The sequence below is a fragment of the Homarus americanus genome, unplaced genomic scaffold, assembly GCF_018991925.1.
Source record: "Homarus americanus isolate GMGI-L3 unplaced genomic scaffold, GMGI_Hamer_2.0 scaffold54302, whole genome shotgun sequence".
Lineage (NCBI taxonomy): Eukaryota > Metazoa > Arthropoda > Malacostraca > Decapoda > Nephropidae > Homarus > Homarus americanus.
In genome coordinates, this window is record NW_024751286.1 from 435,080 (window position 1) to 457,386 (window position 22,307).

Consider the following 22,307-nt stretch of genomic DNA (forward strand, 5'->3'; position numbering starts at 1 on the left):
TTCCTCACCTGACTGATAAAGTTTTCCGTGTGTTAGGTATTTATTCAGTGCCAGAAAAAATTGATGATATATACACGTAAACGGAACTTCCCTTAACGTGGTCTAGAACGCACGGCTCAACTCGTATTTTTCACTAAATTATAAAGTCATTATTATTATTATTATTATTATTATTTGTAGTAGTAGTAGTAGTAGTAGTAGTACATTACGTTAAAACAAGAGAAATCTTCACTTTAACACAAATATCACCTGACCACACCTGTTGTTCATTAGGTGTGCAAGTTAATTAGGCAGGTGACCTCCTGAAGGGGCCGCAGGTTTACGCGTCAACTAATTAGGTCACGGTAACTGATCTCCACCCATTAGAGGGGCAAATGGGGGAAGGGCTGCTAATTGGCTCTTGGTTACCTGTTAACTAAAGAGAACTAGAGATAGGACAAGAGAGAGAGAGAGAGAGAGAGAGAGAGAGAGAGAGAGCTAGAAAGGTAATATTAGAGCGGGTTCTGTAGGTATCTAATCAGAGGAACAAATCAATGATAAGAACTACTGTGTTCTGTAGACCACCACACACTACCTCTGAGTGTATCACAGGGTCTCTATAGCGTCGAGGGAACCAGAACTTCCATCCCAAGAGACAAGTGACTTCTGCTTTCTTAGGTGTCAAATGATATGCGATTTCGTCTCTGATCGGTAAGCCGCCCCTCCCGTTTGACAATCAGATGCCGTAGTTGATCAGACGCTATCAGTTTTCCCCCCCCCCTCTCTCTCTCTCTCTCTCCGACCCCTAGGTGATGAATTTTCCTCATTTCATACATTGTCTCTTTAAAAATATCTCTCTCAGGTGGAATTGTCTCAAGGAAATTATCATGTTGATGAGAATTCCCTTTGAGATAGAATTTATCATCTCAAATCTGTGTTTCTTAAATGATAGTCTCGTCTAATTGATTTTTCCCACCGAAATGGATATATTTTTTTTAATATATTCCATTTTTCTTCATTAGATCACATTCTCTCTCTCAAAAAATTCATTCATAATGGAATTTTCTCTTCAACAGAAAGGGAATTCTGTTTCTCAAAAAAGGGAATTCCCTTTCTAAATCCCTTTTCTTTATCAGGTGACGTTATCTTTAAAGCAAACTCCCTTTTACAGAAAATGGGATTCTCAGTTGAATATGATTATTTTAAATGGAATTCTTAACTCAATGGCATCTTTCCTATCTGGACTTCTCTCAGATATTAAATTCTCTTTTTAGTAAAATTCTATCTTATATGATTCTCTCTTCTGGAGTTCTCATATTAAGCAGAATTTACTTTAAGAGAAATTCTCCCTATTTATGATTTAATTTTCACTCATTTTCCATATATCTCCCAGACGATGACTAGCTATAGTTCATAATATCAACAAAGGCCTCGAAGATGTCATTTTCCGTTTACTGTTTGACTGTCACCTTTTCATTAATTTTTGAGATGGCTGCAGGGTGTGAGGGGGGGAGGGTTGACTCTGTCTCGTGTAGTTTGACGTCTTATTCATGCATTTGGTCTTGGATACAACGCTCTCTTCTTATTCCCGGGCACCCTTAGTCGACCCAACTCAGAAAATGTACCTGATTGTAGCTGGGAGAGTGAAAGCAATCGAAAGTAGTGTTAAACAACCCACTTACTCTCACGGGAATAATAGTAATAGCACTAGCAGAGAGTAACAACACATGACACTACAAAATGGAACACAACCACGTCAACAACACAAGGAGAAGCAGTAACAAGTAACACAACAACTCCCAGGAACAACAACACCATCTACAACACAACAACATGGATGAAGACAACAGAAATATTCGACCGCAACAACAGCGTGATTCAGCAACAGCAGACACAGCAGCAGCAACAGCAGACACAGCAGCAGCAACAGCAGACACAGCAGCAGCAACAGCAGACACAGCAGCAGCAGCAACAGCAGACACAGCAGCAGCAGCAACAGCAGACACAGCAGCAGGTTTTACAGCGTTCTGGAGCAGTCAACTTTAAACTGGGCGGAGCAGTAAGCGTCTTTCTGTAAGAGGATCCATAATTAAGCAGAGAGGGAAGAAGGGAGGTGAGGAGGATGGAAAAGGGAAAGGGAGAGGAAGAGAGAGGGTGAAAGAGGTGACAGTAAAGAGGGAAAAACAGGAGGAGTGGGGGAAAGATGCCATGAAAAAAAAGGAGGAGAGGAGGATGGGAGGAGGAAGGAGAAAGAGATGACATGAACGAAAAGGGAGGGAAGTGTGTGTGGGGGGGGGGAGAGGGGGGAGGCGTTGGTGGGGAAATGTGTGGAGAGAAAGGGAAGAATAAAGTAAGAGAGTAGAGAAGAGAACAGATAACTAAATGAGACAGAGGAGAGGAGGAAGAGGAATAGAAGAGAGAGAGAGAGAGAGAGAGAGACATTAAACAGAGGAAAAGGAAAAAAGGCGGTAAATGAGGTAGACAGATGAAGGACGAGAAAAAATTAGATGAAGAACATAATGAAACGATGACATAAATTATTAAAACAATCGCCAAAATAAACTGAGTTATAAAAATGGAAGAATCTAATCACCAAACTTCGTGTTAAGTTGACAAGATGGAACGAGACGCGACCGTGTAAAAAGTGTCCCTTTAACAAGAAGTCACAGAAAACGATATTAAACAAATCAACCTGACCTCTGACCTGACCTCTGACCTTTATTAATGTGGTTAACAACATATTTTACGTACAAAATTATCATCTATAAAACATAATACTGACAGCAACTCATTAATGTCTTTTAAGTGTTTATGAAATGTCATCAGCGAACACTGGCTACTAGACATCTGAGAATTCTTGTTTGTTAAGGCTGAAGCCCTTTGGTCTTATCGGTAAAGTTGTCAGCCAGTTTGAGGCGTCCACCTATGTGCTACCTCTACTTTCCTCTTCATGATCACAGGCAGCTGTTGCGTCAGTTTTATTAAGTTCTTCACATCGGATCTTGCATAATTCGTGGTGTCTCCTTCACTTGCAGCATTCTAATCCACTATGCACTCGGTGAGGGCTGCCGTGTGTGTGATAGAGTTGATGCTCAGTGGCAGCGACCTCCTTAGTGATGATAATTCCTCCTTGTCTTGGGGGTAATGCTACAGGTGACCTTTGTGCCGGAGTTAGGTGGAGAGTTTTCACTGAACCTTAGCATCAAGAGTCCCTGATCTAGAGGACGGAGTGTTTTGTTGTTATAATGTTATTACCTTACTATACTACTACTACCACCACCATAACTACCACTTCTACTGCTAATACTACTGCTACTATACTACTACCATCATAACTAATATTATTATCATCATTATTTTTATTATTATCTTCACTATCACATTAACTATCTCCATAATGTTATCATTCTTTCTGCCGCCTTTTTTATTATCATTACTTACACAGTTGATGTTAAAAGTTGTATTATATAAAGAAAGAAGAAAGATCAGATAAATAGTTACACAGCCAGATGATATAAGGATACCCCGAGGCACAAAACACGAACCATGTGAGTCACTCTTAGCTTCAGGTGAGTGTGGTGGTGAATATGGCGTGTGTAATCACAGCCAGGTAGCCACACCACCCCCCCCTTCCCTCTCTCTCTCTCTCTCTCTCTTCCCGTCACACACACACACACCTGGTGCCCCTGGCTGTCCATAAGCCGGATCCCGCATTTTAGTGTTACTGTTATAATTTGTTCTGCATATTCGTGAAACTCTTGTACATTTAACCTTTATGTCCACCCACACACCCACCCACACACACCCACACACACCCACTCACACACATATGATCTTAAGAGAAAAAAATATGTATCCATCAAGTCGAACAAACTTAGCTGACAATCGTGTTAACTCAGAGAGGAATCTAGGTAACTATTCTAGCGTGTTGCTTTACTCAGTGTTAGATCTGTTTAGTCAGCCCATTTCCCTCCAAGTTTGACCTGACTAATGGATGTTTTATAAGCGTGAGGATCTCTTTTGTTTCTTACCATTGTTTAACTCTGCCAGTGAGGGATTGATAGTCATCCCTGTTTATATAAGATGGAACAGATAATAACAAAAAGAATCCTCGTAAAGTTAGAGATAATGAATGAAAGTAAAATTGAAGTGAATGTTTGTCATTATGGAAGGAAGTTCATTCTGGCTTGATATTTATTAATACAGAGAACCTTTATGCCTCCCACTGCATAAGACAATGCTCAGGGGAAAGACTTACTAAGAGATGGTTGGAGACACGGTGATGATGGTGGTGATGATGGTGGTGATGGTGGTGGTGGTGGTGGTGATGATGGTGGTGGTGATGATGGTGGTGGTGGTGGTGATGATGGTGGTGATGATGGTGGTGATGATGATGATGGTGATGGTGGTGGTGGTGGTGGTGGTGATGGTGGTGGGTGGTGATGATGGTGGTGGTGGTGATGATGATGGTGGTGGTGGTGGTGATGGTGGTGGTGGTGGTGGTGATGGTGGTGGTGGTGATGGTGGTGGTGGTGGTGGTGATGGTGGTGGTGATGATGGTGGTGATGGTGGTGGTGGTGGTACACACACTGACGTACACACCCATATGTATATACACCATTTCTTATATTACCTTAATCATCTATATCATATTTTTCACCCTGGAAGAGATACGAACTTTTATTATTACAGGTGATGTGGACGTCTGCCCATATATCGTTGTTGTAGTGTGTGTGTGAGAGAGAGAGAGAGAGAGAGAGAGAGAGAGCTCCAAACGTTGCCAGACTGATCTTACGAAACAGTCACTTTAACTGAGTCATGACCAAAATCTTCAGGTAACTTTGCTACACATTATACCCTGTGAATGTCGAGTAAACTTACAGTATAACCAAATATGCTAATACTTTTTTTTGTGTATATTAATTGATAATATTGATAGGTACGTGGGAGGATGACTCAGCGTTGAAAGAAGGTTTTATTGAAGTTGTTAACACTGTCCCTGGTCGTTAACCTGTTTGTTCATATAGGTGACACTTGCCGCTGGTCGTCTACTTCACCGTTATCAACACTCCACTTTGACAGAGGTGTGCCGAGATGAAACACACAATGGTGCCTTATAAAACCTTTAGTTTAATTCAAAGTATCTTATCACCTTATCTCTATACAAGTGTCTTCACCCCGAGGATCATCTCCTGTACTTGTCTCTGTGGCACTCAGCCTTAAGTGTAATTTATGTCGTCACAAAATAAAACCTTTCCTTCCGTTATCATACAGTGTCATGGATAAAGAATGCCTCGATTTTTAATATTTAACCATATCAGGCTGTTCTTTTTGGATGACTCTGTATATAGAGGAACAGAGAGAACAAAAAGTTATCTTAATTACACAGATAACGTTAAAAGACCTTAAGTTAATGTTTAATACGAGTAAATGATCAAGACTTTCAATTTGTGTTGCTTAGGAAGTATTACTAAGACTTCCACCTTGTGTTCCAGAGAGTTAAGGATAAGATTCGTGCTGTTTGATTAAGACTTAAGACCAAACGACATTAAACAGATAAAACTATGAAAAACACAACTCTGTTTATGTACATCTCATGTATACAACAAATGAAGGCTCGTTGTGTATGAGTGTGAATTAAAAGACTAAGACTAAAGAGGAGGATATTTTAGATAGCAAAAAAGACTTGAATACCCCAACTGACCTTCATAACCTCTGAACTATAATAAAAACTAAGATTAAAAGACCATAAAGACTTCCACAATTAAAACTTTCATCACTCTGTATATGATGAAGGGGTTAATACATGGGTGAAAGACTAATAAAGACTGTTCTTTATATTGTGTTCTACTATAACCCAAAGAACAAAGACTGATAATGCCTCTTTTTACCTTACAGGATGGTCTCTGAAGTGTTACCAGTGCAACAGTCACGATAAACCAGACTGTAAGGGCCTCACCACTGACAAGGCTTCCGAGTATCTGGTCGAATGTGGCGACAAACCAGACGGCGAGAAGTATACCCTCTGCCGGAAGCTGGACATATATCTTGATATGGACTTTGGCAAACGTGAGTCTTACACACACACACACACACACACACACACACACACACACACACACACACATACACATACACACACATATACACATACACACACAGTAAATATACAGTGGGTGGGGTGGTTATGTGTATTTATTGTATGCGATTATGGGTAAGTATTTTTTTGTGTGTATGGAAGGGCAGAGAGAGAGAGAGTGTGTGTCCGCTTTAATATGTGTTTGTTAATTTTATATGAATGTATTTACGCATATTTTTCACATTAATTCTAGTTGCTGCATTAATTATTTACCAGATAATATATCATAGTTAAGGTACCCAGCTACATAGTATCTTAAATGTTATCAATAAGAACAAATTCTATTACCCAACTCTATGTGTCTCGTATGTGTTATGTCAATTTACACATCCCCCAAAATTAATCCATTACTGAAGATTCTGTATAAATTTAATGTGGGTTAGGTTAGGTTAAGTTAAGTGGACAAATTGGCCGTCTTTTGTGACCTGACTGATGGCAGCTTATTATGGGTGAGGTATGTATATCCCCGAAGAACAGTTTAATTCGGCTAATAAACAATAATTAATCATTATTATTAGTTTTGTCCATATGTATTCATTAATTTTCTTATATAATTATTAACCACAAAGTAACACAGTTTTGTTATATTAATTAATCTTATGTAAAGCTGAAATAAAATACGTTTTGAAAATATCCATCACCATCTGGACCTATTTTGGGAAAGAGAGAAGCACAAAAATAAAAACATCACTACAATTTAACCTGTTTATACAAGGTGACTCCAATGTGTTTCTCAAATCCCAAACAAAGTTAAGGGAAAAAATAACAGTACCACCACACTGACAACTCACCGTAGGAGAAGAACAAGTCATAGATAAACGACTCTATTGTATATGTCGACTATAACCCACAAACCTCTTCAGCAGGTCGACATATAAAGTGTTCTAGTTTTTTTGTGTTGTTGTCTTCTACGTTAAGATTCCGGTGCTATGATTTCCTCAGTTACAAGACCACGTAAACTTAATAATCTATATACAGAGATCAAGAAACCCGTTCAGTGTCATTGGGGTCTGTGAACTAAAATACATCATAGAAAAATATAATTCTTTTAGATTTTTTATTTATTTGTTATTTTTTTTTACCTTTTATGCAAATACACAGAGTGATACATTTATTATGTGGTAAAGTTATGTGTTCAGAATTCCTTCCAACTCCACGACTCAACACGTAACACCAGTGATGAGTGAGAGTCAGATCCACTGGAGTGTTGGGTGGAGTTTACAGTTGTCGTTGCCACAGTGTATCACGTGATGGACTGCTGTAGCATAAACTGGTCTTTTTAAGGGACTCGCAAGATGTTATCAAGAGAATTTAGGTCTGGTGGTGGAGATGGGGGAGGAACAGGACCACTGCGTCTTATTCACCTCCCCCTTCAGGACACGTTATAGCGACACATTCCCTTGTAAGACGGGAGGAATGAGCTCCTGGATGAGCCACAATAGTCGTCGAGTTCTGATTGGCACTTCTTCAGGCAGCACTGACAAAATCTGCTCAAGGAAACGCCTTTACGGATCACCAGTCAGTTGCTGTGGTAATTAAGAAGTACGAAAGAATTTTGAACATTAATGAAGACAATGTATAACGCTGTGTATTTGCATAAAAGGTGAACACATCTATAGGAGTTTCACTTTACTGTAGTGTGGTGTAGCTCACAGTTTGTCTTGATCATACTACTTTTGGCTCAAGAATATATCATGAGATTTATTACACACACACACACACCCTTTCGACTCTCACTGACCATCACCACGACCTCATCTGCAAATTTGGTAAGAAGCTTCTACACCATCCTCGACACCGGCTCCTACTACCGCCTGAGATCCCTAGCCCGAGAATTGCTGTTCGACACCACAACCGCATCCAGCCCATACGTGCACGAACTGATCGCTATAAGAACAGCCCAGTCCCAACCATTGTAAAAATTATCAATAACTTGTAATAAACCAGTGTATTCACTCCCAGTAAATACTACTTCTTGCACTGTCACTATGTTGAAATGCACTGTAGTTTGAGCTTTTCCCCATCTAGTTATTATATATCGTATTTGTATCACTTATGTTACTTGTATATTATTTGTAATTCGTAACCCATTCCCCAAATATGTAACTGTATATTTTCAGCCTTCTGGCTGCCAAGCTCTTTCAATAAACCGTTAATTATTATTATTATTATTATTATTATTACACACATAGACAGCACACACACACACACACACAGCACACACACACACACACACACACTGACTGTATGGCCCTGACTGGCACCTGTGTTTCAGATCATCCAGCAGAGAACCGCGTCCACCGTGACTGTGGGTACGAGGTGTCAGAAGAGTCATCAGAAAATGACTGTTACTACAAGAGCGGCTACAACACACGCTCCTGGGTGTGTGCCTGTAACGAGGACGGCTGCAACGCCGCCACCGTGCCATCTGCTGCTGCCGCTGCCATCCTTCTCCCACTTGCCGCCGCCCTAGCTGCCGTCCTTAGGGGGGTCTACTAGCCCCCTAGCCCCCTTATTTATCTGTCCCCCCTAATCTCTTAATTCTGTCCATTATCTTCCTCTTCATTCCTTCCTCACCATAGTTTAAAGACACGCCCCCTTCCCCACCCAAGCCTTAGTTGAATAGCATTTGTTTGTTATCGGCTGTTTTTCTTCCTTCCTTCCTTCCTTCCTTTCTTCCTTCTCAGTAGTTCCCCATTCCAAGCTTTTTCCGGTACCCTTCATTTTTAAGCCTCCTAATTCTCTTTCCTCTCCATCCTTTCTGCCTCCCTTCTTTACTTCTTTTCTTCCTGTTACTGATTTCTCTTCTCCTCCTCCCCCTCAACATGTTAGCTGGTAGTGGAGGCGTCCATAGTAACCCCTTAAAGAGAGAGAGACACACACACACACAGAAAACTAAATAATCAGCACGCAACATTACGCCTCCAGGTTGCTGCCCCCTTAAACATACTGAGTCGGTCTCGCTTCGTCTGTTAGTAATATAAACCTTATGTTTTTCATTGATTTCTTTTGATACTCATCGGTGCAAAAAACCTATTAAAAATTGTATGACAGAACGCTCCTTAGTTTATGTAAAAAGAAGAAGAAAAGTAATACGTATTTGAATGTTTTTATTTGCCTAGAGGCCCCTAGAACTACCGCCAGACAAGATTGGTGTGTTGCCAGTGGTTGTGCTGCAAGAACCCAAGCGTGCCTCACTCTCTACCTCTCTCTCTCTCTGTCTCTCTCTCTCTACTCATCTCACACCCCTCCCTCCAGACAGCTCAAAGAGTGGAGAGGAGAGGATGAGTGAGAGGGGAGAGGAGCACGAGGAGGAGGAAGGGGGGCACATCAGGGTCCCTGTACGTAGTGTTGAGAAAATAAAAAACCTTCGCTGTAGATATATTAAAATAAGTATTATTAATAACGCCAGAGATCAGCCGCCTTTTTCTGACTAGTTGTAGATTTAAAACGATTTAATTGTTAATTGTTAAATGACAAATCACTGTAGTTCTTTTATCTATACTGTATATATATATATATATATATATATATATATATATATATATATATATATATATATATATATATATATATATATATATATATATATATATGTGTAATATATATATAATATACATACATATTGAGTACGTTGTTTGATTTTGGTTATTAGTAATTGTTTTTGGGGGTCGAAAAAAAAATATTTTATAATTATTCTTTAAAATGTCGACAACTGAAATGTGATGTTTATACGTGAGGTAACTGATGCAAGTGAGAGAGTTAATGTGGGTGTGTCAGGTGAAGCCAGGTCAGGTGAAGCCAGGTCAGGTGAAGCCAGGTCAGGTGAAGCCAGGTCAGGTGAAGCCAGGTCAGGTGAAACCAGGTCAGGAGAAGCCAGGTCAGCCCAGGTCAGGAGAAGTCAAACAAGACCAAGTCAATGTTTAACTACTGCTCAGGTCCTACCAAAGCAGGTCAGGCCAGGTCCAGCGAAGTCTGCAGGGGTCAGGCCAGGTCCAGCGAAGTCTGCAGGGGTCAGGCCAGGTCCAGCGAAGTCTGCAGGGGTCAGGCCAGGTCCAGCGAAGTCTGCAGGGGTCAGGCCAGGTCCAGCAGCAGGGTCAGGCCAGGTCCAGCGAAGTCTGCAGGGGTCAGGCCAGGTCCAGCGAAGTCTGCAGGGGTCAGGCCAGGTCCAGCGAAGTCTGCAGGGGTCAGGCCAGGTCCAGCGAAGTCTGCAGGGGTCAGGCCAGGTCCAGCGAAGTCTGCAAGGGTCAGGCCAGGAGTAAATGTTATGTCTGCTGATACACCCTTGTTGTACCTGGCCGGCCGATGTTGTACCTGGCCGGCCGATGTTGTACCTGGCCGGCCGATGTTGTACCTGGCCGGCCGGTGTTGTACCTGGCCGGCCGATGTTGTACCTGGCCGGCCGATGTTGTACCTGGCCGGCCGATGCTGTACCTGGCCGGCCGGTGTTGTACCTGGCCGGCCGGTGTTGTACCTGGCCGGCCGGTGTTGTACCTGGCCGGCCGGTGTTGTACCTGGCCGGCCGGTGTTGTACCTGGCCGGCTGGTGTTGTACCTGGCCGGTCGGTGTTGTACCTGGCTGGCTGATGTTGTACCTGGCCGGCCGATGTTGTACCTGGCCGGTCGGTGTTGTACCTGGCCGGCCGGTGTTGTACCTGGCCTGCTGGTGTTGTACCTGGCCAGCTGGTGTTGTACCCGGCCAGCAGTCTACATAAACAGGACACAACAAGCTACCATCGACGGTTGTCCTGATAAGCAGTAAAACAAACCAATCTTTCTAATGTACAGACAAAACAAATTTCTTAATGTACAGTAAAGGCAATAATGACCCGTCTAGCAGTAACCTTAAGACCCATATTAGCGATATTATAAAAAAAAGACAGTTTTTTTTTTGCCACATCGCACAAATGTATTATCACGGTGTTTAGTCCAAATGTGTGAGATGTTGCTTCATGTAGATAAACGTATACGTAGCCCACATGTGTACAGGAGGTGAGGAAAGTTTCTATATGGTTGTGTTTACAGAGTCTCTTGAGGAAGTTATTTATTCATCATTATTATGAGTATGTTCTCTATCATGTTATTGTTTGAAGAGCACGTAAGTGATCGAGGGGGGGCGGTGGTCGAGCACTCGCCTCCTTTCCTTAGGGTCACTGTTTACGTTTGTGCAGCCCCAGTTCACACAGCTATAAAGGGCCACCTAACTTTACAGTTTGGGGAAGTGAAGGTGATCGAGTGCAGTGCCAGCTACGATGCTTCTCTGTGTACCAAAGAAAGACTTAGTTAGCAATGGTCTGTAGTCCCACTGCCCCCACGAACGTCATCACTTACCCAGAATAACTCCGGATACACCTTTCAGTACTTTTTTTAACACATTACACAGGATTCGTGGGTTCTTCTGCACACAACTTGGTTCTTCAACACATGTTCTGTTTTACAGGTAGACTGTAAAGGAAATATCACGGCCAACCATGAAGTACTCTATACAATATACCATCAAGTTTAATTCACAACAGATATGTTAAAGAATTCTGTTATGTGAAGAAAAGATGAAAAATATGTTGAATGTGTAACGACCTCAAGGGGTTGAAAACACAATCATCAATGGAATATTTAAACATTCTGTATATCTGCATCAGTCAAACACTTTTATCCAAAAAGAAACAAGTCCGTCAAGTTCTTCAGAGTCATTCTTAAGTTTTAAGTCACTTCGTCTATTCTAAATATTCCTTGGGTATGTGGACTCATTATCTTCGCCCAAAACATGAAAGACATTATGTGCAACGAATCATAGATGATGAGTGAGCTAGGTTTCTGAACTACAGTATCATGTATTTCTACTGTCGCGTCATTGTGTCCCAACGTGTGTGTGTATCTACATATACTCGGGACGTAAGGCGGGCTAAGGTGTGCTTTGGGGCTTCCTGTCAGTCTTAGGAAGCGCTGACTGGCCTAACCCCAAAACCCTGATCTTTGTGAATTATGTAAACAATTGTGATGATCGTGAAGGCAGCTATGATCCTCAAGTACCAAATACCAAATGAACCACTCTGATCTGGAAGACGTAGTGGACAAATGAACCCGTTTCTGACAAATCTACAGTAGATCGCATAGTGGATGAACGAGCCCTGTTGTGTCTGAGGCGTCGTGACCTGGGTTGGTAGTGTGTACTGAGGATGATAGTTGTCTGGAGCGACGGGGCAGTTGTTGCCACCCTAAACATCACGTGTCTGTGTAACATAGACTAAGATACCTCAAACTTATGTAAATCATCAAAAGACTGCAGGCTATATAAGGGATCCGGCTTACGGGCGACGATACAACTAAGATTACTCCGTCTGAGCTTTGCGTCCGTAGTTGTGGTGAACGTGTCAGGTAGTGGCAGGCAGCAAGCAGTAGGCGACGAGGCAAAAAGAATGGTAGTAGTAACAATAGCAGCACGAGGCCAACCACCAGCAATAATAGTTGCGGAGTAGTAAATAAAGGGGAATCATTGTTTATGTTGCTGCTGTTGTTGTGGTGCTGCTCTCTACCCACCCACCAGCAACAGCAGCAGCAGACAGTAGCAAGCAGTAGGCGATGAAGAAGAGGCAGTAGTAGTAGTAGTGGCAGCAGGAGGCCGAACAGCAGTATAGGCACAGTAGTATTCACATGAGTCAGGAGAATTAGCTGCTGCTGCTGTTGTTGCTGACAATGGTGCCACTGCTGGTGTCTGCTCACCACCTACCAACACCACCACAAGTGAACCAAAGAGACCCAGACCTCGGTGCGATAACTTGTGCCATTTCTGTTAGACCTTGTTCATTATCATGTTTGGAGTCTATCTTGTGAAATACTATTTTGTATTGGAAGATATTTTCATAGCAGATGAATAAATAAATAAGTAAATAAACTACCAAGTGAGGAAGACCATCCCCTGTAAGACTGTTGTAATATATTGACGTTCAAGTTTCAAGTATAAATGATGTTTTCTTTCTAAAACTCTCCAATCATTTACTTGCATGTAAATAAAGCTATATAGTTAACTAGACGTAGTTTTCATCATCCTTGCATGACTTAGAACCTTAACCACAACCCTCAAGTGACTGACTGTTGAGATCAGTTTCATTCTCGTACAACAACGACAATAAACAGGTTCAGTACCACCCCAGAACTTGTCTATTTCTCAAACTTCCTCAGCTTCAACCTTTGTTTATGACCTATATAAAATGCCTTAAATTTAATGTAACTTCTATAAAGGATAGCGTTAGGACAAGGTCTCTTTTAGGTCAGATACTGCACTGTATCTCACTCCTTTCTGAAATATGGGGAAAATAATTGTAATATACATATAATGCAATAATACACACACACAACACACACATACATGTCTAAACTTCGGGTAGAGATCCCTGTCAACTTGGCTTATATATAAATAAGTTAAGGGGCTAAGTTACAAACCTAAATGGTCTTTCTCCATTTATTGGTAAATTAAAAAGGGGTCACAGGCTATGAGTAGATGCACCGTAATTAACTGTAAGCTGTGAGTGTTAGTTAAGGACAGGGCTCAGCTTGACTGAGTTAAGTCACCCGTCCGATTCTCGTGAGGCTCAAGTGTAGACTGGCTGGTCTGAGGGGAGATGCCTGTGAGGGAGAGGTCCTCTGAAGTAGAAGCCGGGCTAACCCTACATTCTCAAGGTCGGCCTACTGATAGAGGAATTTCCCCTTACGTGAGCAGCACATGGCAACTCACAGCTTATGGAAAATTACCGTAGGGTGATTGTATTATATAAACTAAATGCATTAACCCAAATTTATATAATTGTTATTGCCATGAGACAGGGGCTAATACATCTCTTGGTCACCACCTTCCAAGCTTCTACGAGGAATTAGCTTCGCGCAGAGGAAAACAAAAAACTATACATAAGCCTATCCATGTTACATACATATGTGTGAAAACATTAAACTGAAGCAACTGCAACCTGGGGTTCAGCATATACTAGGGTCCTCACCATAAGTGCCTTACAGAATAGTATATTATGTGCAATGGTAAATTGAAATGATATTGATCTCTAGGAGCAAAACAAAAAATATTACTGCCAATATTACACAATAGTGGGAATGGTTAAACTGGGTATAACAAATCCTGTGAAAAACAAATTAAAATAGCAGTTTATCTTCTATATTAGTAAAATGTGACTCTTTCAGGTAAGAAATAAATATTAAATTTATCTAACATAAGATTGAGTTCACTGAGTCAAAATAGAAACTTGGTACAATGGAATCATTTCCAAAGTGAGATTTAAATTCAATGCAAAATGATGATGGGAAGGCAAGGTTTTCAACGAACTACAGGTTATTGCACAGTAATCCGGAGCCTTATAATAACCTTTCACAACTAATTGGTTATCACCATCTTGGCATCGCAAAGTGACATATAATCAACACCTCACCCCACCAGGATTCGAACCCACGGCCCACGACTGTGACCCGGAAACGCTACCTCCAGAGTTTAGACCACCAGGATACTAAAAGCAGTCCTAGACTCTGTTATATTTCACATTGTTTCAGCACTCTGCGAACGTTAGTTTGTATAATCGCAAATAGGCTGCGATATAACTTTGTTGGATGTCGACTTATCTATATATAAGCCAAGTTGAAAGGGAGCTCTACCCAAAGCTTATATATATATATATATATATATATATATATATATATATATATATATATATATATATATATAAGTAATAAAACTCTAATAAAATTCCATCTATCTGACTCTGTATATATTTACCAGTCTTATATACGGTTTCCAATTCAACTGAAAAAAAATATGCAAATAACTTATCAATCTTATGTGTAGTGTGGCGGTCGAGTGAATAAAGTTTTCACATTATATCCTGAAGGTCGGTGGTGGCTGCTCAGGGTGGCGCCCTAGTTCTCTCAGCTGTAAACAGGAAATAGGATCTTACCGTAGTTACACAGCTTGAGGGGGTGAAGTGCTCTGCCGGGCCACCTAGCCTCCCTGTGTACCAGAGTCTTAGGGTTCGTTGTGCTGCCTCGGTACTGCTAGACACACTTCCTCGAGCTTAGTATTATAGTTCCAGCTAAACAACTATAATATATGGGATCAGGACTCATCAAAGCTGTAATATATTCTTTTTTTTCCACTTCACATAGAATAAAAGCAATTTAATTAAGACTACTGTGTAATAATAAATAATAATAATAATTAACGGTTTATTGAAAAAGTTCTGCAGCCCGAAGGCTGAAAATATACAGTGGACATAAATGACTTATTACATACATTGGTGGTTTAACAAAAGCCTTCATTAGAGAAAGGTAAAGGAACATTCAGTGAACATACAGATTAATGTTTACAGTGGAGGTCACGTAGATCTTGTGTGCTGAGGTGTTGAACAGCAGACACGTGGTGTAGTAACTCCCTCACAGATGGTGTTATGAGGGGCCTGACGTGGTGTAGTAGTTCCCTCACAGATGGTGTTATGAGGGGCCTCACGTGGTGTAGTAGTTCCCTCACAGATGGTGTTATGAGGGGCCTCACGTGGTGTAGTAGTTCCCTCACAGATGGTGAGGGAACTACTACACCACGTTGGTGTGTGTGTGTGTTCTCTCACCTAGCAACACTCAGGGTAGTGGGACATCAATGACCCGGTAGGTCTTAGCCTGATCCCCCAAGGTCTCTATAGATCACCTTCAGATAGTGTTAGGAAGGAAGTGTTGGAATCATAACTCATAGTACAGGTGAGTAGTTACACCCAGTTAAGTACTGTACTGCGGTGTCCCTCAGGACTCATTTAGTTTAAAACTCGGGTTGAAACATGACGACCCTCTTCAAGGGAAGATGTTGTTTAATAATACTGACGTAATAAGTCTTTACAGTTACGGTGTTTACTGTCACTAAGCCCTAAGGAAGAAGAGGTATAAGGTCTCTCTCTCTCTCTCTCTCTCTCTCTCTCTCTCTCTAAGAATGACTGATCCGGGCACTTGAGTCTCCTGCCAGTAATATTCTAGTTCTGCCTTACATCTGATACTGTTATTGCTATTTCTCTTCTTTCTACTACTACTACTACTACTACTACTACTACTACTACTACTACTACTACTACTACTACTAATAATAATAATAATAATAATAATAATAATAATATAATAATAATAATAATAATAATAATCCTCATGCCTGTATATGTAAACACTATATTTAACTGGGTAACTTGAAACACAAAACATAATACTGTATTTAAAAACGGGAATTTATGTTACACAACTTAGATTTGCTTTTGCCATCACCATCTCTTCATTTCTCTTCACCAGACAACACTCACATTTTGAGGCAGAGAAAAGTAAAAGTGATTCCCGTAGCCCTGTGAAGTTCGGTGTCCATTTACAGCTGGTGAGTTGGAAGTCCCTTTGAGGTGATCCAGCGACCCTTTGGACAGGAGGCGAGCTATGTATTGTACCTGACCGTCACACTCCCAATAACAGCATCCGGACACTGTCAGTCCCCTGCTAGGTAGGGAACTGAGGTCTCTAGTGCAGAACACATACTAGCGCAGTATCCAGTATGACATGGTTAGGTTAGGTTATGTTAGGTTACGTTAAGTCAATTGAAAATACTGATGAAGGTTGAGAGAAAACGACCACATTCTGTTTATTTAAGAACGTGGGTCGCTTATATTGCATCACTCCGGGGAATTACAGGAAATATCGTTTCCGGAATAAAATAAACAGAAAGTGAGGCCACAACACGCCCGAGAGGAGGCCACAACACGAGAGGAGGCCACAACTCGAGAGGAGGCCACAACACGCCCGAGAGGAGGCCACAACACGCCCGAGAGGAGGCCACAACACGCCCGAGAGGAGGCCACAACACGCTCGAGAGGAGGCCACAACACGCTCGAGAGGAGGCCACAACACGCTCGAGAGGAGGCCACAACACACTCGAGAGTAGGTTACAACACACTCAACTGTATCTTGCTCAGAAACATGTGTAACAAGTGTAGGAGTCAACCAAAAAAGTATTTTACCTCAGATGTGAAATTATCATGACGAGAACGACTGACTAGACAGGCGCAATGCCGAGCGGTTAACGTATAAATACGCTTTGATGACGCTGTCCTCTCGACGTAATAAGACTACTCCAAGTGTGTTACGTGAACTATATCTCATAACCTTACAACTCTTAACAACCAATTACTTCATGAGCTGTACTGTACGTGTCTGGCCACTAACAGCCCTGCCAGACGTACTGTACTGTACTGTACTCTCTCTCTCTCTCTCTATAATTTTCTTAATTATTTAAGCAAATATACAAACATTTGGAAATTTCTCATGATCTTAAATAACAATGAATAGTTTATTATTATAAAAATGTTGCCTTTGGTTTGTTTAATATTTATCCAAACAGTGATACAGCCGAAAAAAAATCCACCAATCACCATCACCTTTACATACAGTCTTCCTTTACCAAGTATTGCCAGGTAAAATTGCGAGCACGAGACCTAGGGTGGGTCGGTGCATCTTTGGCTGACGGTACACAAGTGCCATGGTGCCCAACAAATGTCCAGGGCGGCGATAAGATTGGATATATGGCTGTCACAGAGTCCTACAGGTGCTCATACCGAGGTTAAGTAGGTTACTTTAAGTTAAGTTGGTTACGTAAAGTTCTATTAGGTTCTGTGCATTCTAGTTTCCATTTTATACTTTTTCTTTTATCCTCTTCACCACTTATCGGTTCATTAGCCACTTGGGCAGTCGGTCTGTTACGCACTGTTGGCAAGTACTGGGATTGCACCGGCTCCTGAATGTACCTAAACCTGCTCCAGTGTTGGTCAAGTCTGGTCTTGAAATAGCTCTCACTCGGTGCCGTCACAACACTCTCTGGTAGATTGTTCCAAGAGTTCACAACTCTCACTAAGAAAAAAGTTTGCCCTCAAAGTTTTCTGGACTTATGGCTTCTTCAACCTTGAGCTGTGACCCCTTCTGAGGCCGAGTAGTGTCCTCTGAGATGTTTATACACCTCCTATTGGGTCCCCCCTTGCCTGTCTGTATTATAAGGTTGGCAGTTGCAGGCGTTCTAATCGTTCTGGGTAACTGAGGTGCAGACACTAGTGTGGTGGCCCTCATTTGAACATTTTCAATCAACTGACAATCTCTAGCATGCCTCGGGAACCAGACGGGGTGACAATATTCCAGACTATTTAATAAAATGTAAAATAAAGTTTCCACAAATTTTCGTGTAATTTTCGAGTTATTCTAAAAAAAGAAAATACTATCTGACAATCGGACAAATATCCACAGCCAAAAATATGAGTGGAAATATTTAAATAATACTAAAGTTACTCCTAAAAATATAATTCCATGAAAGAAAATGAAAAGCTATTGCGGGGTAACTTATTCATTATGATTATCATCAACCAAGGCACGACCGACATTCTTGACTTAATTCATCTTTTTCGCCACTGATCAGTTCGTTAGCCTCTTGGGTGATCGGTCACATCTGTTGCGCACTATTGGTAAGTACTGGGCATGTACTGGCTCCTGAATGCTTATGAACCTGCTACAGTGTTGGTCATATCTGGTTTTGAACGAGCATACACTCGGAGCCATCACAACACTACTCAAGCAGATAGTTCCAAGAGTTCACAACTTTCACTCCAAAAATGCACCACCTTGACACTTTTCTGATCTTGTGACTTCTTTAATCCTAAGTTGTAACCTATAATGTGGTGGTTATCTGTTAGTTCCAGTCATGAACACTACCGAGTAATGTCTTTTAGTGTTGAACATTAATAGACATCACAGTCTTTAGTTTTCTTCGGTCTGATAACTGTTTCTTATGGAAAACTTTGCCTTGATATAATTTCAACAGGATTATTTTTGGCGGCTTACCTTAAGAGACTGCCCAGTGATTGCCCAAACGCCTTTCACCGACAAGCCAAGACCGAATGAGTAGGTGACGACCATTATTAGAGCCGTTTATAGGAAATTAAGACTTCAAAATTATATTGAGAAAACACACACACACAAACAGCACGCACACAAACATGTACGTACACATAAACAGCATATGCACGAACACAAACATGCACATGCACGCACACATGTACTCATGCATGCACACGCACGCATGCCTTCAGTTCCCATGGAAGAAGAACATACTAAGTGTTGCTTCATTAACTCGGTCATTGACTCGATGATGCAGCTACCAGGGCCAGTCTGTCGACCCCCCTCCCCACATCTCCCCACCAGGATTTATCAACATCCTTCCACCAACAGTACAGTGCAAGTATTGACGATCAACCCATTACTGATACACGAAAGTGACAATTTCAAGTCCCAAAGAATGAAAACAAATGTAAGACTGATAAATTAGTGCCCAGCAGTCAGTGGTCACGGCCCATGTTGCCCACCACCTCACGAACACCAGATGTCAAATGAAGATTATCAACTAAACCAGGAGAGAAACGAGTACTCCCACCGGGTGAGAACTGAGAATTCTTAATTACATCAGATGAGGAACAAGAACTCTCTCCATAACCCCGCATGAACTGAAGAACTTACCAGGACCAGGTGATAGATGTGATAAACAAGTGCTTACTGTATGAGGGCTTGAGCTGCCACCATTTATGAGGGCTGCTACTGCCACCCTTCATGAGGGCCTGTGTGCCAGTAACAATTCCTTTTACTCTTATATATCACCATTGGTAGCGTGACGATAGGAGGCTCGTGGGTAGGTGTAATGATAGTATCAAGCAATAGGGAAGAAATAACGGTAAATACTGTAGGTAAATAATATACACAATTATACAAATACAAAGTTTATTTAAACATGAATATGAAATTAGAAGAAAAAATTGGTTTGTACTAACAGACGAAATCTATTACTAGGCCCTCAGGCTCAACATACTCACACCATTACTGGGTGGACATATTCAATACACTTCCAACCCTACTGGGTGGACATACTCAATAGCACAACTATGATAGTCACTTAGCACCATAAATACTAGGCAACTGCCACTACAACACTCAGTCGTCAGGAGTGATACTCAAGCAACAGCCATGGGGTCCAGCCACCATGGAGTACTATCTGACGAACTCTGGAGATCCCAGTGGGTTAATTCCACCACACAAATATAGCCCTACTGAGTTAGACACTCATCCACCAATGATGGGGGCTGGTAGTGGGGTGTGGCTTGGTGGTCCAGGGTCACCTCGTGGACCGAGCGTTAGGGCCAGACGAGCCAGCTATGGGGGCTATAGGTGGTCTGAAGTGTCTGACGGCCGGGTCTCACGAAGGTAACTGATCCTACTGGACCTCGGACATGTCCCCAGACATAGTGGATACAACATCCACCCTACAGACACGGCCTAGGCTGCGTTAGGGACCTGTATGGATGAAGGGACGGGCACTTACTAACCGGTGACAACAACAACACGTTTCAGGGGACGTTAAAGACGTAAATATGACTTTACTCAGAGCATATCAACTACGTTACTGTAACACTTGCACAATCAACTATTAATTGGGTCAAATCACTTAAAGAAGGGCAAATTACAACACAGCGTGGAATGGCATACCTGTATGGATGAAGGGACGGGCACTTACTAACGGTTAAAATGCCCGCGGCGCCCTCACTCAAACTAGGCCAGGGAGTCCAGCTACTCCTATTCCAATGAATTAATTTACGGTACCCTCTGACGTTGAAATTGAGACTATGAACTCCTTTTCATTCTCTACTATTATCTTCACTAACAATGCTCTGACTCAGCTATCGAAAGCAAAATTAAATTGATTACAAAGGAATGGATGGCAACAGGTCCCAGCATACAGCGTCTGCTCCCATAGACAAAGGCGGGGGAAACAGAGAAAACGGGGGACGTTTCCACTGGGGACTCGGAAGGTTTTGTGGACGTTTGAGCGTAATATGAATCCTTAAGGTTTTCAGGTTAGCTCTTATCATGACCATTACAAAGCTTCCTCCTTCCCCAAGATTCATTATTATGCGGTAACGTTCAGAAAACACGTAAGTAGTGACATACATATTAAATCATTAATATAAAGTATAAATCCTCATACAAAACATTGCACAAATTATATCAATAAAAATAGAAAAATAATTCCCTACCGGTGGTCAGGATTAGGTACAAGAAATGGAAATCTGTTAACATACAATTAGAATGTGACACACCTTCATAAAAAATATATTGGGATACATATTACAAAATAGCACCAAAAATAATAGCACATGGGGTTAGGTACATCATGTCATAATAATACTGAATGGCGGTAAATACATCATATCATATAATAATAAATGGTGTTACATACATCATATCATATAATAATAAATGGGGTCAAGTACATCATCATAGAATAATAATGATTTGAGTTAGATACCTCATATCATATAATAATAATAATAAATGGTGTTACATGTTACAAAATACACCCTCACATCGGTAGATAAAATGCACACTCAAAATTTCCTTACAGAACTCAAATTTCAATGTTCATAGATTATGAAAGTTTCTTTTACGCGATTGGTCAAATGCTGACAGGACACACTGAGATTTAACACAGATTTCTCAAGCTAGGACATAGACGAACGGACCCCATCAAGTCAAAGGAATGATTTGTTGCCCTTAATCTAAAGAGTTATGTCGCACTCGCGAGAGGCAGCACCCTTCAAGGGACTCCGAACGAGCGGGTATTCCCAAGAATTCAATGCTAACGAAACGGTCCTCATGAGAACACCACCAAACCAAAAACTGTCTGTACTTATGGCATTTGCCATGTAGAAGTAATAGCACCATATTTATATGCCCGAATACTCCCTGAAAGTCACGAACTCTACACCTATATACCAACAACCCCCAGCCTACGTAGGACTTACCAACCAGAACTTGAGAATTCACCACTGGTATCTTTACTCATACTAGTAACAGATACCCTTCAGATGATTGCATAACTGCCAATACATCTTCCAATCTCTGTCTTTACTGCAAATTGACCCTTCCTCTGCAAAATACTTTTAACCCCCCAAAAAAAAAATCCTCCATTTTTTTTTTCTTCTTCAATTACCAAAAGTTACCTACAACAGATTGTGCACTTCACTACCCATCAACAACCAAGGAGGTTCACTTACAAAGCCCACTGTTTCTTAAAGATCCAGTCTAACCAC

At 41.4% G+C, this 22,307-nt stretch overlaps 1 protein-coding gene across 3 annotated transcripts in view; it reads left to right on the plus strand.

The window, feature by feature from the left end:
• LOC121854594 (protein piccolo-like) overlaps nt 1-13,142 on the plus strand; it is an 85,251-nt gene extending 72,109 nt beyond the window's left edge. Inside the window, exons 2-4 of one of the 3 annotated variants that reach the window (XM_042349295.1) lie at nt 5,878-6,048; nt 8,394-10,201; nt 10,255-13,142. In XM_042349295.1, coding sequence (XP_042205229.1) covers nt 5,878-6,048; nt 8,394-8,617 — 395 coding nt within the window. In that variant the 3' untranslated portion in view covers nt 8,618-10,201; nt 10,255-13,142. Of the gene's footprint in view, nt 1-5,877; nt 6,049-8,393; nt 10,202-10,254 lie in introns of those variants that run through there. The other 2 variants (XM_042349294.1, XM_042349293.1) reach the window with 2 other exon arrangements.
• The last annotated feature ends 9,165 nt before the right edge of the window (nt 13,143-22,307 follow it).